The sequence below is a fragment of the Rosa rugosa genome, chromosome 4, assembly GCF_958449725.1.
Source record: "Rosa rugosa chromosome 4, drRosRugo1.1, whole genome shotgun sequence".
NCBI lineage: Eukaryota > Viridiplantae > Streptophyta > Magnoliopsida > Rosales > Rosaceae > Rosa > Rosa rugosa.
In genome coordinates this window covers 6,370,027-6,381,371 of record NC_084823.1, presented here as the reverse complement: position 1 = coordinate 6,381,371, position 11,345 = coordinate 6,370,027, and the positions used below count along the sequence as shown (strand labels likewise).

Below are 11,345 nucleotides of genomic sequence, written 5' to 3'. Positions count from 1 at the left end.
CCATCACTCGGCCAGATTTGGCGCGCATCCCAGAGTACGCTATTTTGTACCAAGCCACAGTCTCCTTACAGCCCTGGATACTATACTTTGACGGTTCAAGAACGGAAACGTTAGCAGGGGCTGGGATTGTTCTGGAAAATCCAGCGGGCGATCGGTTCTCTTATTCTTTCCAGTTCGAGTTTAAGTGTACCAACAATCAAGCAGAGTATGAGGCCCTTATCATTGGCCTAGAGGTTCTGCTAGAGTTAGGGGTGAGGGACGTTCAGGTACACGGCGACTCTTTGCTCATAATCAACCAGCTCCAAGGAAAGTTCAAGTGTGAAAGCTTTTTGCTCATACCCTACATGCATCGTGCCATTGAACTTCTAGATCAATTTGACGATGTAGACTTGGAGCACATACCTCGTGAGCGCAACTTTGCGGCCAATGAACTCGCTCAATTGGCTACAGGCATTACATTGAAATATGGCGTTCGCGAGCGCATTCTGAAAGTCGAGCGCCGCACACTGCCTTCGTGGCTCGCGCGGCCTGACCCACCAGACGATCCAGTCGTCGCGGTCCTCGAGCCTATCGACGTTGATTGGCGCATACCGTTGATTGACTACCTCAAGCAACCAGATCTTACAACAGACAGGAAGATTCGTTTCCTTGCCTTGAATTATTTCCTTCGAGGTGATGAGCTGCGACGACGTGGCGAAGATGGCGTAGACTTTAGATGTGTCTATGGCCGCGAAGCAAAACGATTAATGCGCGAAGCGCACACAGGAGTATGTGGAGCCCATCAAGCGGGCCCCAAGATGCGTTGGCTTATCAGAAGACATGGGTTTTATTGGCCTAGCATTTTGAAAGATTGTATCGCATTCGCGAAAGGCTGCCAAGACTGTCAGGCGCATGGTCCGGTGCAGCACATTCCCAATATTCCCATGCAACCCATTATTAAGCCTTGGCCTGCACGAGGCTGGGCTTTGGATTTGATTGGGATGATTCACCCTCACTCTTCGCTCCAGCATAAGTTCATCATTGTGGCCACTGATTTCTTCACAAAGTGGGTTGAAGCTGAACCATTGAAGGAGGCTTCCGGCGCTACCATTCGTCAGTTTATCTTTCAGAATATTATTTGCAGGTTTGGTATCCCGGAAGTGTTGGTCTCAGACAGGGGGGCAGCGTTTATGGGCGGTGATGTAGAGAAGCTTGTCATTGAGTTGGGTATTCAGTTTGTCCACAGCACACCATATTATGCCCAATCCAATGGTCAAGCAGAGGCCAGTTCAAGATTATTATCACCTTGCTCAAGAAGATGCTGGTTGAAAACCCCAGACAGTGGCACGATACGCTGTATGAAACCTTATGGGCGTATCGTACCTCCAAGAGGAATCCCACTGCTACAACCCCCTATGCGCTAATGTTCGGCCATGATGCAGTCTTACCTTTGGAACTCAACGTCCAATCTTTGCGCGTCCAAGATCAGCATCACTTGATCGGGGAAGATTATGTTCAGGCGATGTGGCAAGAACACGAAGATCTCAGCGAGCAACGCTTGGCAGCTTTGGACAACTTGGTCTTGGAAAAACAGAGGATTGCTCGTGCCTATGACAAGAGGACACGTGGCCGTAGTTACAAAGAGGGTGATTTGGTTTGGAAGGCTGTTTTGCCTTTTGGCGAGAAGTTGACCGGTCGCGGTAAATGGACTCCGCGATGGGAAGGACCCTTCGTTGTTCATCGCATTCTGGAGCGCGGGGCCTTTCACCTCAAAGATTTGGATGGCGACATCCATCGCAATCCCATTAACGGGCGTTTCCTGAAGAAATACTACCCTAGTGTTTGGGAGTTTGACGATCCACAGGATCAACTTTCTTCTCAGACAGGGGGGCAACCTTAGTCTTCCCAGGTTCGCTTCATCCATATTCAGGCCTTACCTGTGGCCTTAGTATCCTGTACTTGCTTCACCTACGCATACTAGGGGGGCAACACTCTGTACATTCAGGCCTTATTTGTGGCTTTTCGTTCAATCAAAAAATTTCAATTGTGGCTTTTCGTTCAATCAAAAAATTTCAATTTCAACCCTTTCTTTTCTTTAACATTATGGTGTTAAGAATGCATGTAATGGCCTATACCTGAGGCCTTATTTTATACTTTGATTTGCAAAAAAGTGTTAAAAAACTTTCATTCATAAAGTGGCTTTGCGGCCAAAAGCAGTACAAAGTGCAAATCAAAATAATTACATTTGCGGTTTACAAGGCCAGAAAGTGGCTTAGAGTAAAAACCATAAAGTTACAGATCTACTGAGAGTTTCTGGATCTTGTGGCAGCAAAGGGGCTGTGCTCGGGCATTCCTACTCTCCCTCTCTTCACCCACATGCCTCCTCTGCTTTGAGTTGCAAACCGCTACCGTCTGTACCGGACCAAAAAGGAAGGAAATAATCCATCGCAACCCTTTTGGGAAGGATTATCCTCCGGGATGGAGATGGTCTTCACAGAGAAGCGCGACTCACAACCACATCTACCTCCAGGGAAAAAACATAAGTCACACAGTCAGACCCTGGAGGCAGGCGATGGAGCAAGAACAGGCGACCCATATTGGTCTTCCGCCCTTCTTCCTCCTGCTCCACGCGGGCAATCTGAGAGAGGAGACCCCTCAGAATCTTGTTCCGCCGCTACGGGAGCATCACATGTTCTTTGGTCTAAATCAAAACCGGTGGGTTTCACCGCGACTTCCAGAGACCAAAGACATGAGGTTGGACCTGAGGTTAGGCCATAAAACCTACCCAGGTATTGAGGTTAAGCCATAAGACCTAGGGGTTTGAGGCTAAGGCTGATATCGTGAGGAGAAGATTTTAGAAACTGGAGAAAGAGAAGTAGAGATTGCGATACTATTTCTGGGAAAGCCATATTGCGTTTATGTCTATCATCTCTCTAGAGTGCAGGTATTTATAGCGCCAATCTCAGTGGCCTCAACCGTACGATGGGCAGTTGTGACATTCTCACTGTCATCAATGAGCGTATCAACAAGGTTAAATGCGAAGATCTCGGAAATGAAGGTAATTGAAAGCGCGTGGAAAGTGGGGGCAGTCTCCAAGGAGGTAACCGCTCCGTTTCGAGATTATCTTTTCAATCTTTTCAAACGGTTTTAAAGCAATAAAGGCAACTTAAAGCGTTGAACCGTTTGAGAGAATAAGTTATTATTTGGGCCAAGCAAAGTGGGCTAAATAGTAAGTTATTAATAATAATAATATTGTTCATACAAAATATGGGCCTAATTCTAGGGGCCCAAAAGTCTTCGGCCTGCATGGGTCACGCGAAGGAAGAGTTCGTCCAAACGAAAACTGGTGTCCGCAGCAGCTTGTGCGGCTTGTTGGGCTGCCACGCGTGCCTGAGCCAGTTCCTGGGATAGCGTCTCGAGAGCAGCGAGGGGTTGTTCCAACTGAGGCTCTGCATGAACGAGCATAGCAGTAACATCGGTTAACCGGGCTTGAAAGGCCTGAATTTGGGACCTCAAGTGGTTCCTCTCGAGCGTCAGTTCCCTGATGAGGTTAGCTTGGTCACCCAAGAAGTCGCGCGCGGTCTCCGTTTGCTGAGTAAGGTTCTGATAATGCATTTCGGTCTGCCTGGCTTGCGCATTCGCGACTGCCCGCTCGTTGAGCCCTTGAGGAAGATCCTGCAACAGTTGATCGATTTCCTGGAATTGTTCCTCAGTGATGGCTCCCTCGCGGAGGAGCATCCTCAAGTATTCTAGGACCCTCACAGGCGCACCAGGAATCAAGATATCAGGGCCCAGGAAGCGGCGAAGACCTTCTCTGACTTCATCTACAACCCCAGGGGGGGTCACTTCAAGTACACGAGCTAACCTTTCCAAAGTAGAGGGAGTAGGAGGCTCAGCGACAGGGGCCTCAGGAGGTTCAGCGATAGGTACTTCCGGCACTGGTTCAGGAAGGTCTTCCAATTCTTCAGCTTCAGCGACTTGGGGGGCAGGGGGAGGAAGTTCCCGATCAACCACGTTAGGAACAGGCTCAGCAGCTTCTGCTTCTACTGCTCCGATTACATCATCCCCAGTTCCAACGACGTTTGGAACCTGGAAGAAGACATTATCAGAATACTTGAACCAGGAAATAATGATGAAATAGTTGGTTAGGGGGAATACCTCTTCGATTGGGGGCTCATACACAATGATCGCTAGCATTGTCTCTGGGCTAGCTTCGCTGGGAACAGGAATTGAGTCAGGCGCTGTCTGTTCCAGGACAGGAACGTCGCTTGGTTCTTCGCGAGGTGCATCCAATAGCAGTACTCTATTTTCAGCCTCCGGCGAGCTGTCATCTATGATCTGCACTGGTATCGAGGCCAATTGTGCATTATCTACAGCGCCCGCAGGAGGTGGAGAGTGGTTCACAACAGTTGGCGCTGGAGCTTGGGAAGCAGATGTGCCTTCACCGACAGTTGAAGATCCTTCTTCAGCATGTCTCGAGGACCTGTGGCGAACCTGCAAATGAGGATTGTCACAGAGTCACGCAGAATGAAAAGAAATTTCTAACAAGTGCTTAGTGTGCTTGGGTCTTACCAGTCGGTCAGCGATTGGTTCATCCTCTGCCCACAGGTCAGTTCGAGGATCAGAACGAGCGCGCTTCCGAGCCGAGAGAGCTGCGATCTGTTAGAGGCAGGGGATTAGGTATGACTCGTAAAGGAAGCATGACTTGTACAAACAGAGGGCTCTTACCGTTTGCATGTCATCATCAGAGGAGGAGGATTCTTTGTCCTCAGGCTCTATCATTACTGCCTTTTGCTTCCCAGACTGGTCAGCGGCTTGGGAAGCATTGGCTGCGCGACTGCCAGAAAGTGGCGAGCTCCCCTGGAAAAGCAAAGTTTGAATTTAAAGGGGGAGGGATAAAAGAACAAAACATGAGTCAAGATTAGTTACCTCTTGAAGGGGTTCGAGGATTACGATACCAGCTTGGGCCTGACGTGGGGCTTGCGCGGGTCGCGGAGCCGGTTTAGCAGCAGGAGGAGAAGCTTGTGCAGCGTCTTCAGGGATGCGAGCAAGTTGATCAACGTCAGCGGCGTAGGGATATCGCAGTTCCCCGAAGATGGCAGCGAATACCTCATCGTGTTGTTGCCGCCAGCAGTTAACAGAGACTTCTGCCCACCATGCATCATATCCTTCCTCAGTCGCGTCCACAGAGTCGATCTCTTTGGCCCAGTCAGGAAGATCAACCAGCGCGAGCGTGCTTTGTGCTGGCGGAGGCCCAGAAAGGGGCCCAATTCTACGCCAAGAAGTGTTGTAGTTCCAAGCATCATGTAGAGGGAATGGCACTAATTGGACAAGACCAAGTTGACGAGCGAAATGGTTGGGAGCGTAGAGCTCATAACTGAGTTCGTCAGCGGCAATCCTGATGTCGGAACAGAAGATCGCGCGGCGAAAAGCCAAGCGCGCGCGATCACTGTAGCGAGAGGCGCCAGGGAGGAATCCATGTTCAAGCGGAGCTGGGAATCTTCTACTCAGCACTAAGTCGCAGTACGGCATCTCGTGCAGAAAGTACAAGTATGTGAAGCACTCAAAATAAGGAGGGGATGTGTACCTTTCGCCGCGACTGAGCCATCGACCCAAGAGTTGGTCAGTGGGCGGAAGTAATGGGATGTCGTCGCGACGAAAGTATGGAAAGTAAATTTGAATCCAGAAGTCAAGGATCCAAAAGGGGCCAGAAATGCTAGTCTCAAAGGGATGCATTGTGGCTTGATACAAAGTACGGTAGAGGGCACCTAATACTGGTTGTCCTAGTCCCACACGGTGGCCGTTGTAGAGGGCCGTCGCCAGAGAAGTCCAGGCACCAGTGGGCTTACAGGAGGAAGTGCAGAAAATAAATTTACAGAGCCAGTACTCCAAGAATGCAATACCGCCAGTCGCATTGTGCTCCTGGCGGTAATAGGCCAGCCACCGCGGGTAGGAGCTGCTATGGGCGCCGCGACCATGTTGGGCCATGGTGGAGGTGAAAGTATCAGAGTCAAATTGGCCATGCAGATAGGGTTCACCATCAATGGGTAGGCCAGTAATGGTGAGAATGTCCAATAAAGTGACACTCATTTGGCCAAATCGAAAATCAAAGGTGTTGGTAGCAGTGTTCCAGAAACAAAGAAAGGCAGCGAGTGGCGAACGATTGCCACCGCGCGGAAGACGAAAACAAAGATCGATAGTATGGGTGATACCTGTTGCGTTCCAGCGGGCTAGATCTCGAGCGCGTGCTTCCCGGTACCAAGAAAGCTCTTCCGCACTGATGGAGGATGGCCAATGCCCTATTTTTGATCGATGATTAGGGGCACTCCAACTGGTAAAATCCCCAGGAGTCCTTCGGAGGACGGGGATGGGGCGACGAACAGGAAGACCATAAAAGGCGACGGCGTTGTCCGGGAAAGCATCTCGCGGCGTTGGGCCCAGCCCGGCATGGTGGTTCGAAAGTCGGAGGAGCAGAGGTCTTTGGATGGTGGTCTGGAGAATCAGGCTGGCGCCAATCCCAGTTCCCCAAGAGCGTGCTGCCTGTTCATTCAGTTCTTCTTCTTGGTCGATAACCATCTTTTTCGGGGGAGCCATTTCTGGGTTTCGAAAAGGAAGATGTGTGCCAAGGAGGGTTTCTGGGTTTAGGAGACTAAAAGAGTTTCTGATGTGACAGGTCTGAAGTGGCTGCGGATTTAAATAAGAGATTTTGCGAGGGAAACGATGCGACAAAAAGGCGTTTCGCGAGTAAAAAGACGCAACCCTCATTAATGACATCGTTTCGAGCATCGAACGCGTCGTTTTAGTCCCCTTCAATCAGTTACACTTTCATGGGCCTGATTTCGAGGCCTGGGGGGCAATGTTTGAGCCCAAAAGTAATTTTGGCAATATCCTTCAGTGGATCTAGCACAGCGGGCCGATACCTGCGGCCCAAAAATAAACATACTTGGTTTTGGGTTACGACTCCGCCTATTCCGGAATCCATGAGGAGAGCGAAGTCCTATTGGAATCAAGTAATAGAGATTGACTAGGAAACTCCGGTCAATATTCCTTCTACGACAAGGAGCAGTAGAAACCCTAGGTATATATACCAGGTTTCGAGGACAGATTAAGGATCTCTCTCACATCAATCAATCCTAGCGATTACAAAGCTTCCCCGGAGCAAACCTTCAACCTTGTTGAAACCCGGTGACCGTGCGCCAGTCCTAGTCTCTCCAAGAGCCGACTGTCAGCATCACCAGACCAACCCGGCGACCGCACTTCCAGTCCCAGTCTCCCAGCGAGCCGACTGCGAGCGCAACCGCCACCGTTACTACCAGCGAAGCAAGGGTAACGCCCTCGCAACCCAGCGAAGCTAAAGTCACGCTTTAGCGCAACCCCGTGCTTCTCCCAACTTCCCAGTGATTGCTCTGCTTAGTCTATAACACTAAGTATCGATTCGGTGAACGCAAGAGACCACAACCAAAGTCCTTATCCGTAAGGCAGAAAGTCCTTATCCGTAAGGCTAGAGAAGAACCCTGTGACGAGGTTGGTGCTCTCCTCGTCCACAGCGCTTGAAGAAGAAGTCAGGTCAAGGGACTACCCCAACGACTGCACCCCACGGTGCTGGCACGCCTGCGCAATCACTCGCTCAAAAGAGACAGTTTGCAAACCAACTGGTTTTGGAGCCAAACAAGGTCCACAAACCATCCCCCATAGTGAGGAGAGACCAGACCATTGGCCCAATCCAATCCTTTGTTCTTGCTGCTACCATCTCAAACCACCATCGTCGTCTTCAAGCAACCACCGCCAGCGCACCCCCACCAAACTCGCCCCCCAACCTTCAACACCAACATGTGCCCATCACCAAACCAGATGGAAAATGCCATCACTACGGCCATCACACTCCGCCGTTGCCGTCTTCGAGCAACCACAGCCAACGAACAACCACCCACGTTGCCCCTTCCATCCAAAACCACCATCATGTGTCCACCACCGGACCCGATAGATACTGTCACCAGATTGATACTGAACCCAGATCAGATCAACCACCCTTTCAAGCCCAACGCTTAGCGGTATCACAGCCGCCACCACAGGGAACCGCCACCGCGGCTGTCGAGCAAACACCGCCATCGAAAAAACACATGCATCGCCCACCAAGTCTGATCCGAAGTCCCCCTCCCCCCCCTGGCCAACTAGAACCCCCGACGCGTTTCCACCTCCAAAACCAATCAGATCCGCAACCAGCCTCAAAATCGGCAACCATGGTAGAACGATTCGAACCCACCAACCATCCTCCACCGCGAAACAGTCTCTCCGGGCCGCCAGTGAAAAGCTCCACACCATGAGTCGATCCATGAACCTAGAAACCAAATCCCGAACACCACACAATGCCAACAATGCGGCGAACAAACAACGGCCCGTCCGACGACGACATCCAAGGGATGCACCGCCGGACGGACAAAGGGGAGAAGTTGATTTCCTCATCCGCGTTCTTAGGTTTAGTCTCTCTGTTTGACAATCTTAAATTTTTTTTCTGGTTCCTGTTGGGTGAAAATCTTAGCTATGCCAAAAAACAATGAAGAAGCCAAATAATTAAGAACCCTAAGAATAGCTGGTGACAGACACGAAGACCCAAGAGGCCGGCGACCCCAAATCTATGCTCAATTAGTTTTGCGACTAGGCAAAAAGTTGCATATACTCATGTTTGTTGTTGAGATTGATAGTTCAATAGAAGTGCAAGTCCTATTAGTATAAATGAAAATAATAATAAGAGGGAGAGAGAGAACTAGATTACTAGCTTTGTTAGCTATGGTTTTGTAGCTTTTGTGGGTACATCGTCATTTTTTTTCCCCTTGAAAGAATAAATTGTATTCATTAATGATACGGCTAGAATTGTATAATAGGGCATTTAGATTAAAGTCTGAGTGTAAGTGAACCACTCAGATTGAATATCGAAATCAAAACCATGACTAGCTAATCTATGTGCCTATATTGGTGGTTTTAGGAGCATGCTGTATCACAAAATGAGCGGAGGTCTGAAGTAGTATTTTGATGTCCTCAACTAAGCTATCCAAAGAAGAATATTAATTCCTCCGGCCTCCTTTGAAGTAATTTCTTGCACTACAACAAGGAAGTCACTATGAATGATAGCCTTCGAAATTTGCATAGTCTGAAGTAGCTCCAATCCCATCTTAATAGCTAGCAGCTCAATATGCAGGAGAAAATATAAAAAAATTCAAGCATAAAAGGCAGCAACACAATTCCCCCCTCTACTAGCTCCTCCATAGTTGAAAGAATTGGAAAAAGATCCGTCCACATATAGTTTCACAAAATCATCCTCAGGATGAGTCCAAAACTTCACTCGTTTGCTAACCACTTCTGTTATACCGCTAGCACCAACATTGGCCTGCAAATACTCTTCATACAAAGCCATAGCAACTGAGATTATTACACGAGCATGTATCTCTTTATTGTCCCATAATTTCTTATTTTTATTTTTCTAAATACTCTACGTACAAGAGCACCAACAATCGTGTAAAGTTACTTTTTTTTTTTTTTTTTCTTCTTCTTCTTCTTTTAAAAAGAGAATCAAAAGATTTCATTCCTACCCCCATGGTGACTCGAACCCATGACTTCGTACATAAGTAGTGGGTACAAGAATGAACCTATTTTTGTCCGTCATTCTTTGAATATAAAGGCACGAGTAATTGGAACATCTAGACAAAAAGGGTGGTCCACCAGAACAGTCCTTGCCGTAGGCCGTTGGGAAGTCACATAATTAGAACATGCTCCAACTACTCCAACAATTAATAGTGGTAATAGTAAAAAAAATGATTTTTAAATTGTTCAGCAAACAAAAAGAAAAAGTGAATTTAAAAGTTTGAGTGTTTTTTTTTTTTTTTTTTTAAAAAAACCTCACTCCATTTCCACTCGAACTCCTGACCTTTAAAAGGTTGAGTTGACTGTGGTAATATTAAAAAAGTGACTTTTAAAGGCGACAGGGATCGTGTTCCCTCCTTTTCCATGCAAAATCATTGTCAAATTACAAAACAGTCCAATTTCTCTAACTGCAAGTCATCGAGGTCAAAAGGGTAGATGTGTAATTGTAATAATTCCAATCTTTATAAATTATAACACCACACTCTGCCAACCACAGTCACGTAGCTCTACTACTACTATAGCTCAACACGATGACACAGCCCATACCATTACCACTGCAGAAGCTCCACGGCAAGGTGGCCATCATCACCGGCGCCGCCAGCGGTATCGGAGCAGTCACGGCGCGTCACTTTGCAGACCACGGCGCTCTGGCCGTCGTGATTGCTGACATCCAAGACGCCAAGGGCCGAGAAGTGGCTGCATCCATCGGCTCCCACCGCTGCACCTACGTCCACTGCGACGTCACCGACGAGGATCAGGTCAAAACCCTGGTCGAGTTCACGGTCAAGCACTACGGCAGCCTCGACGTCATGTACAGCCACGTGGGGATAACCAGCGCGTCGGCGCAGACGGTGCTGGAGCTCGACCTGTCCGGGTACGACAGGGTGATGGCGGTGAACGCGCATGGGATGGCGGCGTGTGTGAAGCACGCGGCGCGTGCGATGGTGGAGAAGGGGGTGAAGGGAAGCATAGTGTGCGCGACTAGCATCTCGGCGACCTGCGGGGCGGTGAGCATGACGGACTACACGATGTCGAAGCACGCGGTGCTGGGGCTGGTGAGGTCGGCGAGCGTGCAGCTGGCGCCGCGTGGTGTGCGCGTGAACTGTGTGTCGGCGGGCTTGGTGGCGACGCCGATGGTGTGCGACGCATTGAAGATTAGTGCGGAAGAGCTGCGGGAGAAAATGGCGGCGGTTTATTCGGGAAGGGATGAACCGCTGATGGAGAAAAACGTGGCGGATGCGGTGGTGTTTTTGGCTTGTGAGGACTCGGCGTTCGTCACCGGCCATAATTTGGTGGTTGATGGTGGACTCGGCTCCAAGACCATAGCTCTATTGGAACAATGATGATACAGGACACTCTGATTTGTTGCAAAAGTATCAAAGTAATAATGTTATGAGCTGACCTGAGCTCAATAAGTCCAATAGTGAATAAACATTGTTCTGGGTTCTTAATTTCTTATGATTAATTCTCTCTCCAACTCCTTTTTTTTTTTGTGAGCTGTTTGCTTTTCTTTTTTTCTTCCAACCCTAAATACTCTGTAGAACCTAATTCTGATACAATTTTTCATTCAGCACGTAAGCTATACTATTTTATAGTAAAAAAATGGCAAATGGTCACTTGGTTTTCGTTTACTTAGTTACTCAACGGTATTACGTACACTTGTTTGGGAGACTCTCCTAGGGGCATTCTTCTTTGATTACTTTCAGCAGCAGCTGTTCCTCGATCGT

At 48.7% G+C, this 11,345-nt stretch overlaps 2 protein-coding genes across 2 annotated transcripts; one reads left to right on the top strand and one right to left on the bottom strand.

The window, feature by feature from the left end:
• Positions 1 to 245: 245 nt before the first annotated feature.
• LOC133744229 (uncharacterized) lies at positions 246 to 5,511 on the bottom strand. Its single transcript, XM_062172368.1, has 7 exons — positions 5,507 to 5,511; positions 4,909 to 5,251; positions 4,708 to 4,839; positions 4,552 to 4,638; positions 4,138 to 4,473; positions 3,543 to 4,068; positions 246 to 340 (listed from the first exon to the last, which is right to left on the bottom strand). Exons 1-7 carry the CDS (start codon positions 5,509 to 5,511, stop codon positions 246 to 248), a joined length of 1,524 nt encoding a protein of 507 aa, XP_062028352.1.
• Positions 5,512 to 10,123: 4,612 nt separating this feature from the next.
• LOC133742180 ((+)-cis,trans-nepetalactol synthase NEPS1-like) lies at positions 10,124 to 11,094 on the top strand. Its single transcript, XM_062169863.1, has one exon. The coding sequence runs from the start codon at positions 10,149 to 10,151 to the stop codon at positions 10,959 to 10,961; it is 813 nt and encodes a 270-aa protein (XP_062025847.1). The 5' UTR covers positions 10,124 to 10,148; the 3' UTR covers positions 10,962 to 11,094.
• Positions 11,095 to 11,345: the final 251 nt, after the last annotated feature.

Bases quoted from the DNA above. Each gene is read 5' to 3' on its own strand.
- LOC133744229 (XM_062172368.1), bottom strand. The intron at 4,840-4,908 runs GTAACTAATCTT...TTGCTTTTCCAG, and splicing joins TCCTCGAACCCCTTCAAGAG to GGGAGCTCGCCACTTTCTGG. The intron at 4,069-4,137 runs GTATTCCCCCTA...GTCTTCTTCCAG, and splicing joins ATGAGCCCCCAATCGAAGAG to GTTCCAAACGTCGTTGGAAC.
- LOC133742180 (XM_062169863.1), top strand. From the start codon at position 10,149: ATGACACAGCCCATACCATTACCACTGCAGAAGCTCCACGGCAAGGTG.